The sequence below is a fragment of the Rattus rattus genome, chromosome X (assembly GCF_011064425.1).
Source record: "Rattus rattus isolate New Zealand chromosome X, Rrattus_CSIRO_v1, whole genome shotgun sequence".
Classification (NCBI taxonomy): Eukaryota; Metazoa; Chordata; class Mammalia; order Rodentia; family Muridae; genus Rattus; species Rattus rattus.
This window is the reverse complement of record NC_046172.1, coordinates 51,208,792-51,228,750: the sequence shown is the minus strand read 5'-3', so window position 1 is coordinate 51,228,750 and position 19,959 is coordinate 51,208,792. Positions and strand designations below refer to the sequence as shown.

The window sequence follows — 19,959 nt, the reverse complement described above, 5'->3', positions numbered from 1 at the left end:
TGAACAGAATGAGGTTATACACTAGTTTGTTTATTCATATGAACTATCATATTTTCTACTGCAAAATACTAGCAGAATTGATTATGTTGTGTTTTCCCTAACCCCTCTAGGATGTTTCAGAATGGAGTTTATAGCATTTAAATTTATAGAAGTCCACCAGAGCACACTAGATCTTGTCTGGTGTTGCACTGCTCCATCATATCTTCAGAACCCTGTTTCTAATTTCTATGAGGCTATGTCCCTGATGCCAATCCAAGCTTTTCTGCTGCCGTTTTGATTAAAGCTGCATGAACTACTCCAAGAGCCTTTCATGACATCAGTGGAAGAAATAACTGTGCCTCATGAAAACACTGAAAGTCAATATTATCACTTTAATGGGCAAAGAATGACCATTTGTTTCTGAAACAACATCTGTCTTTCAAAATATATCTTTCTATTTTAGTCACAGGACACTGAGCAGTTGAAGATCTTAGTCTTGTAATGGTATCCTCTTTTCTGTCTTATGTTTGTAGATCAATCACATCTTTGTGTGTGTGTGTGTGTGTGTGTGTGTGTGTGTGTGTGTGTGTGTGTGTGTGTCTGTCTGTCTGTCTGTCCGTCTGTCTGTCTTTTGGCTGACACACATTTGGGGCAGTATACACTTTCTCTCACATCATGGGCACCGAGGGCAGATCAGTGTTGAGAAAAAGTTGGAGTTCTATTGCTGGCTCAGCTCCAGCAATAAATCCACCATTACTCTTTGGAAATGGGACACACCCCAGCTATTTCTTTCTTATGGACTCTGCCCCTTTGTTATCTGGATCTCAATTAGGGATCTCATAGTAAGTGAATAAGACAGGTCTATTCCTATAGACTAGAGATAGTAAAAGTGCCAAAACCCTAAGGCAAGATATTTCAGACTTGGCTAAACGACTAAGTAATATACAATCCCAAATGCCCACACCGCTCTCTCATGATAGACGGAAGAGATTCAAAATCATCCCTCTCAAAATGCTTCTTTCGAATTGCAGTTAGCAGAATTAGTAAATAAAACACTAAGGGAAACTCCACCGAAGTCGGGCGTGTCTCCGACTTTTGGCACCCAGCTGCTCCTGCGCAGGTCCTAGACTCCTCCCCTCCGCAGGCTAGACACCTCCCTTATTCCCACTACTTCCGGCCTCTACCTAACGCCCTCCACACGCTTGCGCCATTTTGACAGGCTTCTCCCGCATTAGTAATCAGAAGATTGTCTCTCTGGGACCGCCCCCCGCCACCTCTCCGCCCCGCCCACGCTTTACCGGCCGGACGCGAAATCTCGCGAGGTTAGGAGCGCGTCGGTATTTTGCGGGCTAGTAGCTTTCCCTGCAACTGTAATTGCCGCTGCGGGAGAAATTGGAGCTGCTGTCGCTGGCACGCCCGCTGCCTGCTCTCCGGGACTGAGAAGAGCCACAGCTTCTTCTCTAGCGCTCTCCATACACCTAGCACCCGGGTCGCCGGCAACAATCCCAGACCCACTGCAGCCACCTCGGGCAGTCGCTTTGCAGGTCATATACCCTTAGCCCAGCAACTGAGGGTGGTCCCCTGTCCCTAACCGACTTCTCACTCCACGTCATCTGTGCCCTCTTCAGCGTCGCCCGGGACCCACCTCTCCACACTCTTAACTGGCGAGGAGGAGACGCTCGGAATCACCCTTTCTCTAGGCGGAGCCGGCCCCCTCACCCGCGGGTGTGTCCTATAAATGGCGTCGGAAAGCGACACTGAGGAATTCTATGATGCCCCTGAAGATGTGCACCTGGGGGGCAGCTATCCTGTGGGGTAAGTAACAGAAGCCCGGGCCCAGAGCTCGGACATCCTAGTCTCTTGCTTTTCCCGCACCTCCCTATACTCCTTTCCCAAATCCCGCTGTGTCCGTCACCGCTGTTCCTTAGTCTCACTTGGACACCTCAGAACCCAGACCTGGGACTTCTTAGGGCAGGATGAGTTGGAAGAGGGAGAGGGACTCCTCCTCCACCCTTTTCCATAGTGAACAGCTCGGGGACTGTTTCGGAACCCCTTTCTTGTCTTAGCCAGCCATTGAGTGGATGGCATTCGTGCCTCAGAGGCAGCGATTTGTATTTGCGGGGTTCAAAGCTTACCTTTCCAACATCTGTTTTGGTCCTCGGGGACCAAAAGGAGCAGTAGCAGGAGAAATTGAACTTCCTGGCTCTTTAAAAACAAAACAAAACAAAAAACCCCAAAAAACAAAAACAAAAACAAAAAACCCCCCAAAAAACCCTCTAGCTTACCTATTCATTTCCGAAGTGGCTGTAACTCGACCCTATTTGCCATTCACCTTTTCTTTTGCATAAAAAGAGAAGCGGGGAGAAGGCAGATACTTATTTAAGGAGGTCCTCCAGCCAGCGCATGTGTTCAACATCAGCTGTGTTTTACTGAAATAGCACTTTACTGTGTGCCAGAGGAAATTGTAGACAAGATCCTTAGCATTAGGGAGAATGATGTGGTCTGAAAGGGCAGCCGGACATAAATGTACACAGCCGAGTACAGAGCTACAAACAAGTGCTGAGTAATATGGTCCTTGGAAGGAGAGCCCAGCTTGGTGCCCTTTCTCTCATTTTGCAAGATGTTTTACTGGTGATTAATATGGTTAGCTCTGAGTAGGAAGTTCACTCTTAGGAAAGCTTCTCTGACCAGGATTTGGACTTAACTTATTTTATTACCCTCCACGTTTCAGAGTTAAAATACAGTTTCAAATTATTTCCCAAACTCTTCTCCTGACATGTCTAACTAGAAGCACTGAAATGTATTCTCCAAATATAAGATCTTGAAAATTAATTGGTAAAATGTGTATGTTCATGTATGGTTCTTAGAGCTCAACTCTTAGTTTTTAGAGTTACCTTGTGGAGGAAATACTCTGACAGAAATAAAGTGACAACTACCTTTTAGAAGGGCTTTCAAAAATCTGCTCTATATTATATACACTATATTCCCCAAAGTTACAGCAACAAGATCTGAAAGAAACGTATGTTGGTAGATTACTAATGTATGTGTTTCCAGGAAGCTGTCTGTCACTATTGTGAGATGTGGGCTCGATAGTGATCTGTCTTGAGATAGCACTGAATCGCCTTGAAGTTCAGTATTTGATCCAGGTTCAGAACTTAGATTTTCAAATATAATGGATTCTTCTGAAATAAATGGATTCTGTGTGGCTATTCCTTCAAAGTAAGAAACTGTCAGCTCTGGTTAATTGAGAATAAAACACTTAGTAAGCGTTTATGGGTTGTTTTCTTTCTTTTCTTTTTTTTAAGTCGGGAAGTAGAAATTATCAGCTTTCACTATTGTTAGCAACTCAGTAACAGTTATTTCAGAACCTCTGTAAATTGCTAGTTCAGGACCTGACATAGAACACGTATTCCAGTGTGAATTCTTCTCTTTTCTTTTAGGCATTGGATCTGTTAATTTTATAGAGTGCTTACTGCAGGAGGAAGTATACAGAACTTATTTGAATCCAATGAGTCATTATGAGAGAATTGATAGGCACTTATTTCCCCCGGGATGATAGAGTTTCTCAAGAACTTTATAGTAGGTGAAAAGTTTGTTTCTCTTTAAAGTCCTGTGAGTGTCACCTTCCTAAATTTAACTCTAGTTTACCCCCAAATTGAGTATGTTGAGAGTTCTATGGATAAAGTGAGAAGATTTGTTTGGATTATATGTCCTCCCTCCTAGTGTATTAGTGAGAGTCTTGGAAGAAAATACACTTACCTGAAGAACTGGACCTGAGGAAAGTTAGTAATATTGGGAAGGCAGAAAAGGGATGGCTTTGTTTATATTTTCCTCTATCTCTTGTGGCATATTTGTAAGGTACTGTGAGCAGACTTAGCTTGGCAGCTAACAGCTTTAAAAACCCAGTGACAAATTGTGATTTTGGAAAACAGGTGGCATCAGTAGCTGGTTGATCATAAGAAATGTCTTCTGTTCCTTGCTATGAACCAAAGTGGCTCTATTTAAGCTCTAAGAGGCTAATTGAGTGAATTTGGCCACTTGAAGAAATGCTTCTTCATGTTTGTGTGTTTGGGAATACATAGAGCATTTCACCAAATTCTACTAAATTGAGGACGCACTTGAGAGACTCCTTATATTTTGTTAATTTTGTTAATCAGCAGATTCCAAATACATAGTTTGTTCCCTAATACTGATTTATTACATGTTTTTTATTTATTAATCTATATTTTGAAAGCTAATTTAATAAGCAGCCCATTTATTAGAGTTTGAGTCCAGGGCAGTTATGTTTCCATCATGGCAGACCATCTCTTACCCAGTTTGTAATGTGTACACTTGTGATGATACCTTTTGATTGGTACTTGGTGCATTTTGACATATATGATCTTAGAGAAATTAAATATATTGTTAAAGGAGAAACAACTTGTAAGCAACAGAGCTAGCATTTGAAACCAGCTCACTAAACACTAGTGTAGTGTTTATTCTAATATATCATAATTGCTATACACTGTATAAAGGGATCTTCCCCCAGTAGATCCCTGAGTAAAGTCCTTTTGTACCAACCTTCTAAATTGAACTGATACATCTGTTTAAAGCCAGCAGCCCAAACCTTTCAGTTCTCTTGGCTACGAATTCCAAATTTCTCTTTCAAGAATTTATATTTTCATTTTGTTATGTAGAACTTTTATAATATAATTTTATACCTAGAAATGGCAATTCGTTGAACTCTTTCCCAAAACATTATAAAAACTAGAGCACATAGTGAGAAAGTAGCTTATCCATGATGCCATACTGAATTAATTACAGAACTCTATACTAGATCACTTTCATAATATGGCATTCTTTCTGCTCTGCTGCTTAATACAGCAGCAAAGGCAGGAGGAACTGTGGTGTAGCAGAAAAGAGTGGAACACTGTGAGTCATCTCATTTCCTCAACTTTAAATTGAAATTACATTGTTGAGTACCCTTTGAAATTTGAATGTCTGTCATATTGAGATTTAGTAGTATATGGTTTGTTTTATTGACAAACTTTTGTTCTTGGAGAAATCTATAGGCATTCGTGTGTGTGTGTGTGTGTGTGTGTGTGTGTGTTGGTGTGTTCCTATGTTGTTTGTTTTTATTGTACTGACAACTTAATGTCAGATATACTCTAACACTGAGCAGTGTTCCCAGCCTATGTTTTGTTTGATTTTTATTTTATTGTGTATTTGTTAAGTTGGCCAGGCTGGCCTGGACTTTTTGTAGCACAGGTAGGCCTTGAACATTGTGGCCTATCTCAGCTTCCTGAGTAGCTGGTCTTACTAGCCTGCTCCACCAGGCCTGGCTTACATGTTTTTATAATCTTTTATTTTAACAAACATTGATGGCTTTGATACATGCATGGTTCAGAATCTACAGATTTGAAATTATTTACTGCTTAAATTATATATGAGTTGGATACCTTTCTCAACTGTGAATTATTCCTATATATTCTCAAGGGCTGCAACCGAGAACATTTTTATAAAAATAAATGTAATATTTTCAACTTTTTTAGTGACAACCAAAATTCTAGACTTCCTAAGTCTCAGGGAGTTAGGATAAAATAATGCATTTTTTAGAATAGGAGTTAATTAGACATAATTTGGCTTAGCCTGCCAATTTGGTTGAAAGTGAAACCTAGACTTAGAGAAGGAAGTGGCACATTACTTAGTAGTTGAAGCTAAAATGCAGGTCTTTTTGATCTCTTATCTATGTGATGCTGCCACATTTGAATGGACAGAGAATTATAGCAAGTAGCTATGCTACAGGGTTTTGGCACATAACTTGTTAAGTCAGGGCATGAAGGTGGTCTACTTCTAGTTCACAGTTTTCATGCTTTACCTTTCAAAAGTTTTACTGTTACAGGATTCTAACTATGGCTCGTTCATTTCCTTTAAGTCAGAACGAAAAACCAATGATTGAATAGCTTATTTATGACAGTCAATGTGTAGTTTTGTTTCACTTTTAGGGGTCTTGTTAGTATTAACAGCAAACCATGTTTAGGCTGGAGTAATGGTAATGTATGGTCTGAATAATGAAAACAGAGGTGAAAGTATTGGGAAGAATTAATTGTTAGGTCTAGCTGATCATAGTAGCTCACTTATAGTTGATATATACACAGAGAAATTTAAAAAAGCAAACCTCCCCTAAACCAGAAGTGTTAGGTCTAAAAATATCCCTAAATTGAATATTTTCCTTTATTGAAAACTCCATTATCTCACTTTATTTAGGCATCAGGAGCATTTCACCCTGAAATGAAAATTTATATTTGCGGGGGGGGGTGAAAAAAAAGAAATTTATATTTGTTTTTGCTTGGTGGTGGGGGTGGCGGTGGTGTGGGGTGTATGTGTGGGGGCGGTGTTCGTGTTTTGACATTGTCTTAGTATATAGCTTCAAACCCATGATCCTCCTGTCTCAGCATGTGGGGCTGGGACTGTAGGACTGTTCTACTACAGTCACCTCAGCACACATTTTTATTTGCAAAATATTAGTGTATTATAAGTTTAGGAAAAAGATACTTGTAAATGGCTGTTTGAGCTAGGCATAGTAACATACTTTTAATTTAGTATTTGAGAGATGGAGGCATTGAGGATCAAGAGTTGAAGTTCTTCAGTTGTATGGTAAGTTTCAGGCCGGCCTTGGCTATATGAGAATCTGTCAAAACTACCATAAAAAATGCTTGGTTCTTCCTGAGTTGGCATTTAATCATAGGTTATATTGATTTCTCTTGGCTCTGTAGATTGATAGAAATATATTTATCAGTGAAGTTTTAACATACTCATGTAACATATTGGAGTGGGGAAAAACCTTCTACATATTAATTAGTAAATTTAGCTTCTAAATGTAGTGACCTCCAACTGTCAGTTGGTGACTCATGGAGGTAGGACAGTTGGTAGCAATATGGCAACTTGGAGATGTAATTTGAATCTGTACAAATTAATGTAAGTTGAAAACTTTATCTTATGGTAACTTATTTCATAAAATACGACATAAAATGATTTTCTCAAAACGTTAGAAGCAGACATGGTGTATGTCTGTAATATTAGTACTTGATGAAATGGAGACAGGAGAATCCTGAGTTCAGAACATGGGTCCTCTGCAAGTGCTCTTAACCATGGAGCCACCTCTTCAGCCCCCATGCCTATCTTCAGAAGTCAGGTCTTCATGCTTGCATCGCAGGATTTTTTCCTTCCTTATACTCTTGCTGCAAATACGGTAACTACTTTCTGGGAGTATAGTGGAGATAATATAGAAGGAATAGTAGTTTGAGATCATGGAAATTGTGATGGTGATGGAAGAGGAGAATGTCACCCTAAGCATCTGGTATAGGGAGGGACCAGATTCTGAGCTACCTTCTGTGACCTGGTAGCTGAGACAGGATATATAATTCCTTTGGACATTTTTGTCATATGGATACGCATATATGTAAGATATTAGTACCCAGTTTAAGCTTTGCTTAAAGTAATAAAATTTGTAGCCACTTTGTGATACCCTACTGATACTTTATTCGAATTGATAATTTATATTTCTTTCTTCTGTATACACAACTAAGCTATTTTCCATGATGAGTTCTGTTCCCCTCTGGCTTTGATATATTTTTCAGCTGAACAGCTAAATCTTTAATTGGTTGCTTTCTTGATCTTCAACATGGAATTCTATCTTACTTCAAATTGAACCTTTTTATATTAGTCTGCTCTCAGGATTCAAAATGGAAGGAAAAGCAACTATAGATTTCATATCTTATAGCAACCTCAGTGGTTTTTCATCGTAGTCAGTATAGAAATTTATCTCAGTTATTATAGCAACCAGTCTGTCAGTTATTCTTCTAGTTGTTTTGCCTTCTCTCAGATACTGGGCTTTGCCATATAATCAGACTTTGGGAATGTGTTTCAGGTCTCAGCATTTTTATTACTAGCTGCAGATGTCTACCAGTTTACAATTTGTCATTCCATCATTTCTCTCAAGTTTGCCAAACATGCAAACATTTTAAGCATAAGAATTAACAAAAGCCCTGTGTTCTTTAAACTGCTTTTCTGTTTCAGAGTTAGCCATTGTCTTGAAGGCTGAATGCATGGTATCACCCTTCCTACCTACCAACTTTGCTTATCCCTTTGTAATGTCAATGAAAATGAACTCCAAGCCCCAAAGGTGACCATTTAGAAAGTACATTTACAAATAAGATTCTGAATACAGCATCATCACTAAATAGCTGAAGTGCCTTGACTGAAAGAAAGCACCTTGATACACCAACAACTATCAAATAAATAATCTGGCTTTTAAAACAGTTATTTTATAGGCCATTGAAAGAATGCTTAGCCTGAAAATTACTTTATTCTAATGTAAGAAAATGTTATCTATCTTTTGCTGCCTTTGAATAAGCAATAAATGAAACAACTGAATAATTGTATGGGTCTTTAAATTTGTCCTATTCACTTAATAAATTTTTGTCTTCTAGAAATATCACAGCTTCGTAAATAAAATAGGCTTAAAATACATGTTTATCTTGCTGAAATATAAGAAATATTTAGAATATTCAAGTTATTTCTGTTACTACATGGTTCTGGTACTGATTGTTAATGCTGCAAAGTGTAGTAATAATTTCTGATTTGTGTTACAGCTGTTCTTTAGGACTGAATGAGTTCTAGGTGGTTACTCTTATCAATGATAGTACCAATATGGATGTCATTTTATTTATATATATAATGACATGTTCCATTTTGTTTTAAAATTCAAAGGAAAGTTTTGTTTTAAACAATGGATATATAAGAATATACTTATGTCTGTGGTATAATATGTTCTGATAATACATATATGTGTTGTTTATTTCCATTTATTCTTTCATTATGGTGAAAATATTAAAAATTCTTAACAGTTTACAATAATAAATACAATAAGTTATCATGATAGCCTCCAATCTGTACCGTAGTACACCTGCATTTCTTTCTTCTAACTAATGTAACATCCATTTATCAGGCTTGTCATATTCTTCCCTTCTTCTCAAATTTCTGCTAACCATGACTCTTCTCCGTCTATAAGATTTCCTTACTTGGATTCTATATGAATGAGCTAATGAAGTACTTATCTTTTGTGTCTGGCTTATTTCACTTAACAAAATGACATCCATTCCCACAAAAGCGATCATAAATGACACACTTTAATCCTTTGGTATAAGTGAAGTGTATTCTTTTGTGTAAATATACCATGTTTCTTTATCTCTTCTTCAGCTAATAGACACTTATCTTTCCATTTCTTGACTATGTGAATAGTGCTACAGTTGTATAGAGGTGTAGGCATATCTTTTTGGTTGATTTGTTTTATTTCCTTTGAATATATAATCAATAATATGATTACAGGATCATATTATAGTTCCATTTTTACCTTTTACGAAAAATCACATGCCATTTTTTAGTGATAGCCTTATTAATTTACATTACCATCCAGGATTCTCCTTTCTGTACAATGGCATTAGCACTTGTTATCATTTGTCTTTTTCGTAGTTAGCTCTTCTTATTGGAGAGAGGATATACCTCATTGTTATTCTGATTTGCATTTCCCCAATGATTAGTGCTATACAGTATAATATTTCTTTAACTGTTGGTTATTTGTATATATTCTTTTGAGAAATTTCTATTTAGGTTTCGTGCTCATTTTTATTAGATTATTTTATTTTGTTGTTAATTTGAGTTATTTACAGATTCTGACCATGAACCTTTTGTCACATGTATACTTTTCATTTTTCTATATAAATTATCATTTTATTTATTGCTTCTTTTGCTTTACAGAATCTTTTAGTTTAATAAAATCCTATTTAAAATGCATTCATCTACTGTTCTTTTATATTTCTACCTAAAGAAAGCATTTCTTGTGCCTCTATACCTTAAAGTGTTTTTTCTATTCTGTGTTCTAGTAGTGTCAGTTTCCAGTTTTATATTTAGATCTTTAATCTATTTTTAGTTGATTTTTGTAATTGGTAAGAGATATGGATTTAATTTCATTCTACATTTGAATATATGATTTCTCCAACTCTATTTATTGTCCTTTCTCCAATTTGTGTTCTTAGCACTTTTTTTGTCAATGATATTTGGGAACAAATATGTGTGTTTTCTTCTAGGGTCCTGTTCTGTTCCATTCCATAGTCTCTTAATACCATTGCCATGCTGTTTTAATTATAATAGCGCTGTAGCTTGTTTTGAAATTACAGTGCGATGATTCCTGATTTGTTGTTATGCTCAAGACTCTTTTGGCTGTTTCAGAGTTATATGTTTGTGAAGGTGCACATGCACAGTTACATAAGAACTTATTTTTAAAAGAAAGGGACTTACTTTTAAAAGCATCATATTTGTGAAACTTCTTTTTCTTTTCTCATATCACCCAGGCTAGCCTTGAACTCATTATGTAGCCCAAATATGACCCTGAACACCTGACTTTCCTATTCCTACTTCCTACCTGCTGGTACGCATGTGCCACCTTTAAGGTTTTACCATTCCTTAAGCTGTTCTAGAACAAAACTTGTTGAACCCTGGACATTCTTGTGAAGTACAGATGAAACCTTCCAGTGAACCAATAAATGTGCTGTATTCAAATACAATTTGTCCAAATCAGGCATTCGTCATTAAGTAGGCTTATGAGGAAGGGAGTTTGGGGTATTTCATTTCTCTGGCAGTGCTCTTGCATTGCTAAGAGTAATTTTGGATGAAATTTAATCTCATAGTTTCTTTTAAGTTGGCCCTTGAAACTGTTTGATAAAATTTGGAGACTGAAGAAATCACCTTTTTGCATATCAAAAGTACCATGAGCATACTGGTACATTTTTAAAAGTCTCTCTTTTAAATATATGCTTATCTACCCTTGTCAAACAAAAATGGCAGGTAGTATTCATAGCTCCTTGCCAATTTTCTCCTTTGTAGATTAGCCAATGCCATTATTACTGTAAGAGGTACTAACATTACTTCTTGTCCCTTACAACTGTAAAAGGATAGTGACGGATGAAATATACAGGGTAGGGAAACTTGGGAAGACGCAGGGATGAGTAGGTTAAATTGGATATAGTATATATTGGTGAATGGAATTGGTAGGTGTGTTAGCGAACGATGCTTGAGCTGAGCGATTTAGGTAGCTATATAAAGATTAGCTCCTTGAATGAATAAGAGCAAGTAGAATTATCAATATTTTTAGATGCACTTTTTTAGGATTTACTTTTTTATTTATGTATATGAGTGCTCTATCTGCATGTACACCTGTATGCCAGGGCATTAGATCATAATTTTTTAAAAGATTTATTTATTTATTTTATGTATATGAGTACACTGTAGCTGTCTTCAGACACCAGAAGAGGGCATCCGATCCCATTATAGATGGTCGTGAGCCACCATGTGGTTTCTGGGAATTGAACTCAGGACCTCTGGAAGAGCAGTCAGTGCTCTTAAACGCTGAGCCATCTCTCCAACCTGAATTGTCAATATTTTATAGAAAGTATTTGATCTTTATCAGATTGGCTTAAGGGGTTAAAGTAAATGACTGAGATTAGTTGTTTTTTTTTTTTGTTTGTTTTTTTTTCCTTTGGGTGTATTTTTCTATTTCCATTATGTCCCAGTCATAGCTCTTGACTGTTGACTTTTATGTTAGCCTTTACCTTATTTTTTTAACAGAGAGAGATGTACACAGTTGATATGTAGAAGAAGTGGGAATAGAGTTGGTATTTAAGCATATTCTGTAATGCTCCACTTCTCTTCTTTTACTTTTGAATTTCCTAACTCTGTCTCATTCAGTGTTCCTAGCTCCCTCATTCAACCCCCACCCTCCCTCCATCTCTTTCCCCTCTCTCTTACACTTTACACACACACACACACACACACACACACACACACACACACACACACACACAAAACACACACCCTCTACCTCCACCCACCCCCCTCTTTCTCTTTCTCTCTCTCTCTACACTCTCTCTCTCTCTCTCTCTCTCTCTCTCTCTCTCTCTCTCACACACACACACACACACACACACACACACACACACAGAAAATTCATAAAATACATGTAAAAATTGAAAAATCCAGGTTCCTCTCTACTTTTTTGAAAGAATGAGCATTTTCTGTATTTTACATGTAATTAGAATGTTCAAGGTAACCTACCATTCCCATATGCGTACTGTTAAAAAACACAAGATAGCATTTTCATTTTCTTCTTATGCATTAATGTAATTAATAATTGGCCAGGAGCCAAATTCAAAGTTTCAAAGTGACTTTGCTATTGAAAAAGCTGGAATTCCTGACCCCACTCACTACCTTTTAAATAATATAGTCTTTGTTTCCAGAGGAGATCATACTCCGAGTATGAGCCACTGACTTGAGTTGCCAGAGCCTGCTCAAAGCCTCTGTGCATAATTTTCCTGTAATTGTTTTTAGATTGTTGTCAGTTGTTTAGTAGGGCATATAGTACCATGTTGTGACTTTTTTTTGTAACTCTAATTCATTTTTTGGCCACAAGCCACTAACTGGAAACACAGTATTCTTTTCTTTTTTTCTTTTTTACTCTCTTCCTCCTCAGATGTGTTTTCTAATAGTCACAATGAATTTATATGGTAGACTTTAACAGTTTTCACCTAATCAATCCTCAGTTGGCTGTCAAAATAATGGGAAAATACATTGTTGACAACTAACTAGAAAAATTAAGTGAATGAGGATTATTATTTAAGAAACAAGTAAGATTGAATAAGATTTATAATAAGTAATAAAGGGCTTAAACTTGGCCTATGGACTCTCTTATGTAGGTAAATGTAGATAGTTTGTGTTTATAGAATGTTGATACATATCTTATAAAATATAGAAATATAAATTTCATATATATAAAACATTAATTGAATTAATAAAAATAAAATTGAGCCATGCTTTGGTTACAAATGCCTTTTGTCCCAGCACTTAGTTTATACAATATTGCATATCAAAAATTAAAAAATTCACATAGACAGAGCTTTAACACAGAAGTGTTGTTTTGTAAATTTGAATGCTTTCTAAATTATTATTTATTTTTAAGATTATAATTATATAATTTTCTCCTTCTCTTTCCTCCATTTAAGCCCTCCCATATAATCCTCCCTACTGTCTTTCAAATTTATGTCTTTTTAAAGTAATTGTCACTTGCATGGATATTGTGGATATACTTATGTATTCCTAAATGTGACCTGCACAGTCTGTATATTGTTACTTTTGGGTATGTTTCCAGGCTGGGTTTTTTTCCCCTGTTTAGCTTAGGATTGGTTGCTTTATTTGTGCTTATTTATCTATTTATGTCTGTCTTCCTCTTTTTCCTTGCCTTGCCTTTTAGGCAAAAAATAAATCATCATACTAGTTTTCAGAGCACCAGAAACTTTCTAAGTTCCTTATTAGACTTTATACTTTGGTGCTGGCCTTAAGGTTTGCTCTCAGATTTTACTGTTTCAGCTTGCTGGGCTTTAGAATTTAAACCCCTTGCATTAGCTTCTTACTAGAGTGCCTGATGAAGGCTTTATCTGCTCATGTCCTCTTCACTTCAAGGAATTTTCTCAGTACTTTCTTCATAGAAGCAACTTGGTTTTTGCTCTGTTTCAGTTGCTTGTTATACTGCTTTATCTCATCTCATTTTTATGTAGTCCATATAGCAAAAGCGGAAGAGAATGAAGGGCAGAATGAAACTACAAAGTGGTTCCTGTTAAGCAGCTCTTTGTAGTCACCTTCCTATAAGAAATGTTCCCGAGCAACCAGCTTTGTTCCAGCTGACTAACTCTAGGCACTTTGCTTCTGTGTCATTACCCCTTTTACCTCTTCCGGACTCTTGTCAGGGATCTTTTTGCGACTAGCTACTTAAGAAATAACCATCCTGGACTGGAGAGATGGCTCAGCCTTTAAATGCTAGGCTCACAACCAAAAATATAAGAAACAACCATCCGTCTAATTCCCTCAAGATTAAAGTTGTCAGATTTTTTTAAAACAAAAAGAAAATTCATTGTTAGTCAATTTTGCTGTGTGTAGTCCTGATAGTTTTTTGTTTTCGTTGAGGTTGGTTTTCTTTTTCTTTGAATTTTGCTTGCTTGTTTGTTGTTCTTGGTGGTGGTGATGAGGATGATGGTAGTGGGTGGGTGGTCGGTCGGTTGGTTTACAATACTGAGACTTTTCCAGGGCTAGGAAGGTCCTCTACCACTAAATACATTCCTGGGTTTTGGCTGGTTGTTTTATTATATTTTTCTAAGTACAGTGAGAGATTTAAAATTGGCAATGTTGAGGATGAGATTGCACTTGGATTTTGTTTTTGTACAGTTGGAGATAGCCTTTTGAGTTTCTTGTTTTTTAATTGAATATGAAACAGGTGGCAAATGTAGGAATAGTCTGTTTACTGATTCCACTTTGTTTGCCAAAGACTTACAGATTGTTTGTTTTCAGATAACCCTCAGGTTAGGGGAAGAAAAACAACAACCCCTAAAACAGAGAATCTGTGGTTAAATGTGCAAGAAACTATACATAGGATAGCTTTTAATCTCTGGCTTTTGAAACTGTAAGCATTTAATGTTATTTGTAAAAAGTAGTTTTTAGCACTTGACAGTGACTTTAGTTCTTTATAATTCAAGGCATGAAAAATGAAGATATGAGCTTAAAATTGGGAAAGATGACCCAACAGTGATTGTCTACAAGCAGTGGCCTAACCCACACAGGTCACGTGCAGCCTAGTATAGCTATGAATGCAACTCAACATTAAACTGTGAACTTAGTTAGAACATTGTATGGTTGTTTTGTGGCTATTTTTTATAACTTGATTATGTGATTTTTGAACTTGAACTTTATATATGATGGTGCTATGTCATAATGTCACACAAAACAAGAATATATGTATGTCCTCACAGTCTACTGGCCATAGTTTGGAAACCTGTCTTGCCAAAGAGAGTTCTGCTTCCAAGATGACTTAGGGAGCCAAAAAATTAGATACTCTTGGACCTCTAAAGGAACCCTTCACTGAGGTTCTGGGGAAAATGAATTAAATTGATATTATGATCATGTCAACAGCTGCTTTTGAAAAGGCAGCTTTTCAGGTTAATATATCTATATGAGATCTTTTTAAAAATTTTTTATTATACATTTCTTCTTTACTTACATTTCAAAGGTTATTCCCCTTCCCAGTTTTCTGTCCATAAGTCCCCATTCCCTCCCCTCCCTCCCCCCATACGGGTATTTCCCCTATATATCCCCCTTATTGCTTTCCCCCATATTCCCCTGCACTAGGGGTCCAACCTTGGCAAGACCAAGGGCTTTCCCTTCCACTGGTGCCCCAACAAGGCTATTCTCTGCTACATATGCAGTTGGAGCCCAGGGTCAGTCCATGTATATATAGTCTTTTGGTAGTGGTTTAGTCCCTGGAAGCTCTGGTTGATTGGCATTGTTGTTTTTATGGGGTTGCAAGCTCCTTCAACTCTTTCAATCCTTCCTCTAATTCCTCCTAAGGGGGTCCTGTTATAAGTCTGGTGATTTGTTGCTAGCATTGTCCTCTGTATTGGATGCGCTTTGGATGTGTCTCTCAGGAGAGATCTATATCTAGTCCCTTTCCACACATGCATTTTTAGCTTCATCAATCTTATCTAGTTTTGGTGACTGTATGTATATATATATATATATATATATATATATATATATATATATATATATATATATGGGCCACATGTGTGTCAGGCTCTGAATGGCCATTCCTTGAGTCACTGCTCTAAACTTTGCTTCCATATCCCCTCCTATGAATATTTCCCCCTTTTAAGAAGGAGTGGGAGCATCTGCATTTTGGTCATCTTTCTTCTTGAGCTTCCTGTGGTCTGTAGATTGCATCTTGAGTAATTTGAGCTTTTTGGCTAATATCCACTTATCAATGAGTGTCATACCATGTGTGTTTTTCTGTGATTGAGTTACCTCACTCAGGATGATATTTTCCAGTTCCATCCATTTGCCTATGAATTTCATAAAGTCATTGTTTTTGATAGCTGAGTAGTATTCCATTGTGTAGCTTTACCACATTTTCTGTATCCATTTCTCTGTTGAAGGGCATCTGGTTTCTTTCCAGCTTCTGGCTATTATAAATAAGGCTGCTACATAGTGGAGCATGTGTGTTTATTGTATGTTGGAACATCTTTTCAGTATATGCCCAAGAGAGGTATAGCTGGGTCCTCAGGTAGTTCAATGTCTAATTTTCTGAGGACCCTCCAGACTGATTTCCAGAGTGGTTGTACCAGTTTGCAATCCCACCAACAATGGAGGAGTGTTCCTCTTTCTCCATATCCTCACCAGCATCTGCTGTCACCTGAGTTTTTGATCTTAGCCATTCTGACTGATGAGAGGTGGAATCTCAGGGTCGTTTGATTTGATTTGCATTTCCCTAATGACTAAAGATGTTGAACATTTCTTTAGGTGCTTTTTGGCCATTCAATAATGTATACTTGTATTGATTGCTATTGAAACTAGGAGCTTAATTCTTCAAGTTGTGGGAGGATTATTAGTTGAAAGAATTGAGACACAAAATCTCTTTTGTATTGCAGTTTGTTCACTAGTTGGTGATTGATATATGATAGTGTGTCTGAAATGTTACTAATAACCTTTTTATAATGCAAGAAGAGTACCCCTAATGACTCTTTTTATGTGGTGACTGATTCTTTTAAATGACAACAAATTGGCTGTTGATATTTATTTGACCTACTCCTATTACCCCAAATATATTGAATAAGTCTGTTTTATATACATATCTGAGTAATGGGGGCAATTGTCAGTTTACCTATCTAGACATTGTGTCAGTTTGCAATAGTAGCCTTCTTGAAATTTTAGGAGTAGAAACAATCTAAGCAAATAAAATGCAGCTGTTAATTTTCCATTCTATTTTTCATTAAGCATTTTTGCTAACTGTACATAATACCATATAAGTAAATAATATTTGCATTTTTGCCTTTACACTGAATATACTCTGATAGAATTTTGACTACATACATGTGCAGTTGCCTTAATTGAGTAAATGCTACTAAATATTTATATAATGATGTTAGCCATTCGATTCCTTTCTTGTCCTTTAGTCATACACAGGCAGAGTTACTAATAATTAACTTGATGAGGTAGAATTACTAAATAAGGTATAGACTCTTGCTTAAATTCTAATTTCAGATAAGTACATTGAGTTGTAATTTAATTATAGATAAATACATTAAGGATTATTCATTGTCTGTTATTGAAAGCTGGCTGTGTGTTCCATTCTCTGTTTTCTTTTCAATTTTTAATTATGACAATCAGTGGATATGTGGATATAGGCCCAGCTATGAAATTTAAGTATAACTGTAGAGTACAATAAAAAGAGTAGCATTTAGTCTGACAAAAGTCTAAGGTTTTTAGTGTGATGCTGAATTTTGTTGTGTTTCTTGTTAGTTTTTTGTTTTCTAGTGTCCATCACTTTTTTATTGGGAAGAACACTAGTAGAAAGGAAGCGTCATATATTGTTTAGGGATTCACATGTGGAAATGGGTGATGAAACCATTTTTTTTTTTTTTTAGTTTGTTAAGTCAGGGTTTCTCTGTATAGCTTTATAGACTTAGCTGTCCTAGAACTGACCAGACTGGCCTCAAACTGAGAGATCTGCTTGCATCTGTGTCCTGAAAGCTGGGTTAATGGCATGCACCACCACATCCCACACCCAGTATGATAAAACTTTTGTTTGTTTTGTTTTTTGTCAAGACAGGGTTTCTCTGTGTAACCTTGGCTGCTCTAGAACCCATTTTGTAGACCAATCTAGCCTTGAACTCACAGAGATCCACCTACCTCTGCCTCCTGAAAGCTGGGATTAAAGACATGAGCCATAAACAACCAGTAAAACTATTTTTACAAAACCACAAATTAGGGAATTTTACCCAGTTTTACCTGTATTGGGTAGGTAGACATAGCATATAATAATGATTCTGGGATGGCTGTTATCCAACAGTCTAGGTAAAATGGGGACTCATAGGAGTTAATTCTATGTCTCATATCTGAAAATGACATAATATGTTGAATATCCCTTATTCAAAATGTGTGGGAACAGAAATGTTTTAGATTTAAAATTTTTAGGAGTTGTGGATACTTTCATAGATATTATAAGATATCTTTGGAATGGAAACTGACTCTAAATGCAAGAATCACTTATGAGCTATTTATGCCGTATGAACATAACTTGAAGGTAATTTTATAGTATTTTTGTGAGCCTGTACTTCATACCCTTCACATGAAATTGAGTACAAAATTTTCCATTTGTGGCATCATTGTTGGCCCTCAAAATTTTTGATTTTTGAAACATTTTAGATTTTCAGATCTAGGTGTTCATGTTAGCTATTCTAATATACTCTTGTACATAGCAAATAAATAGCAATAGTTTAAAGGTTAAAACATGGATGACAGTGAGAAAATTTGTCTATACATGTGGTATTATTGCATGTACTTTATGAAGTAAATCCAAAAAGAAAAGTCCTTCACTAATTCCCCAAAGATCCTATCATGTAATAAATAAGTTTTAACAGGATGACTGAAATATTATAATACAACTAAATTCAACCCCCTTGATAAAGCTTTATAATTTTTTTCATTATTCTACGTCTACCATCAAAGCTTTAGTTTGTGTTTTCACTTGGAAAAATTAAAGGTTCAGATGTGTTATATATCAAGTTAAGGAAGGTTCTAGAGAGCATGTGGAAAGACATGATTAATCCAAGTGACCTAGCTAAAAATATTAGAATTCTTAGAATAAAAATTACAAAGACTTCTTCTGTATTTTATTAATATTTAAAAATTAGATTTCAAACTATTCCCATATGAGAACTACAACTATGTGATGCATAATAATATTCTTAGTTAAAAACAGCTTTCACACAGAACAGTGACATGTAAGATATCATCCTCATTGACATCATTGCCATCTTCATTTTTGTGTAGGTGTACTCTATGATGTTCACTTAACAAAACTGTGTAACACACATTTCTTAGCGTGTGTCCTAGTTGTTAATTTAGTCATGCCTGTGCTTGGACAGTCTATAATAACTCTCAAGAAGATCTGAAGATAAAGCTTGGTGGTAGATTGCTTGTGTAGCATGTGCAAGGCTCTGGTTTCAGCCTCAGCACTACAATAATACACATGAATTCATTCACACACATACAAACAAGTTCTAACAAGTTTCATGCATAAAGCTGAAGTGTTTTGTTTATATTTAATGTTTTACAAGAACTTTTCTTTTCTTTAGCTTCCAATAAATTGCCATTGTAGAAATAACTAAAAGGGCTATTCCAGGGAGCCTTTTAAATATCTTTCATCCCCTTACATACACTTAAATTTCCTTATTGTGTCCTTGCATTATATCATGTGAGCCTTTGGGTACAGTTATCGTATATTAAAATTGTCTCTTCATAGGTTTGCCTCACCTACTATATTATGACTTCTCTCTGTGCAAAGGCGGGGTCTTTTTTATCTTTGTTTTCTCATTGTTGCTTGGCAATGTCTGACTTGTGGAAAACAACCAGTCATGGTTTGTTGATTAAATGAAGGAACTCAAAAGCCCAGCATATCCATCGCCTTAAATTTACAAGGTGAAAAGTGAGGCTTAGTGAGATTGTGGCTTTAGTGAGATTGTAGGAACAGAAGACTGTGGAGGTCATTTGTTTCAACTGTCTGTGATGCCCTTGTTAAGGTTATCATGCAGTTCTGTTTGAACACCTTATCACAAAAGAGGTTCTAAACGACTGCTGCTATTAAGCAAGCTCATTAAGTTGATAAAAAGACAAGTCCACCTTAAGGTTTCTGCTTTTAGTGTTTGTTCTGAAATAGAATGCTTCAAACATTTTAAGGTAGATTTTCTTTTTTTCCTTTTTGTTTTTCTGGTCTTCTCTGAATTGACCATCATTATTTCTTTTCATAATTTTACATGGGTTTCAGAACATTCACCAAATTGGTGA

General features: G+C 36.3%; 1 protein-coding gene across 1 annotated transcript in view; it reads left to right on the top strand.

The window, feature by feature from the left end:
• The first annotated feature begins 1,694 nt into the window (after positions 1 to 1,694).
• The window catches only part of Wdr44 (WD repeat domain 44), a 102,152-nt gene continuing 83,887 nt past the window's right edge, over positions 1,695 to 19,959 (top strand). The window contains 1 exon segment of the mRNA XM_032889598.1: positions 1,695 to 1,794. Within this exon segment, the coding sequence (XP_032745489.1) occupies positions 1,718 to 1,794 (77 nt within the window). The 5' untranslated portion in view covers positions 1,695 to 1,717.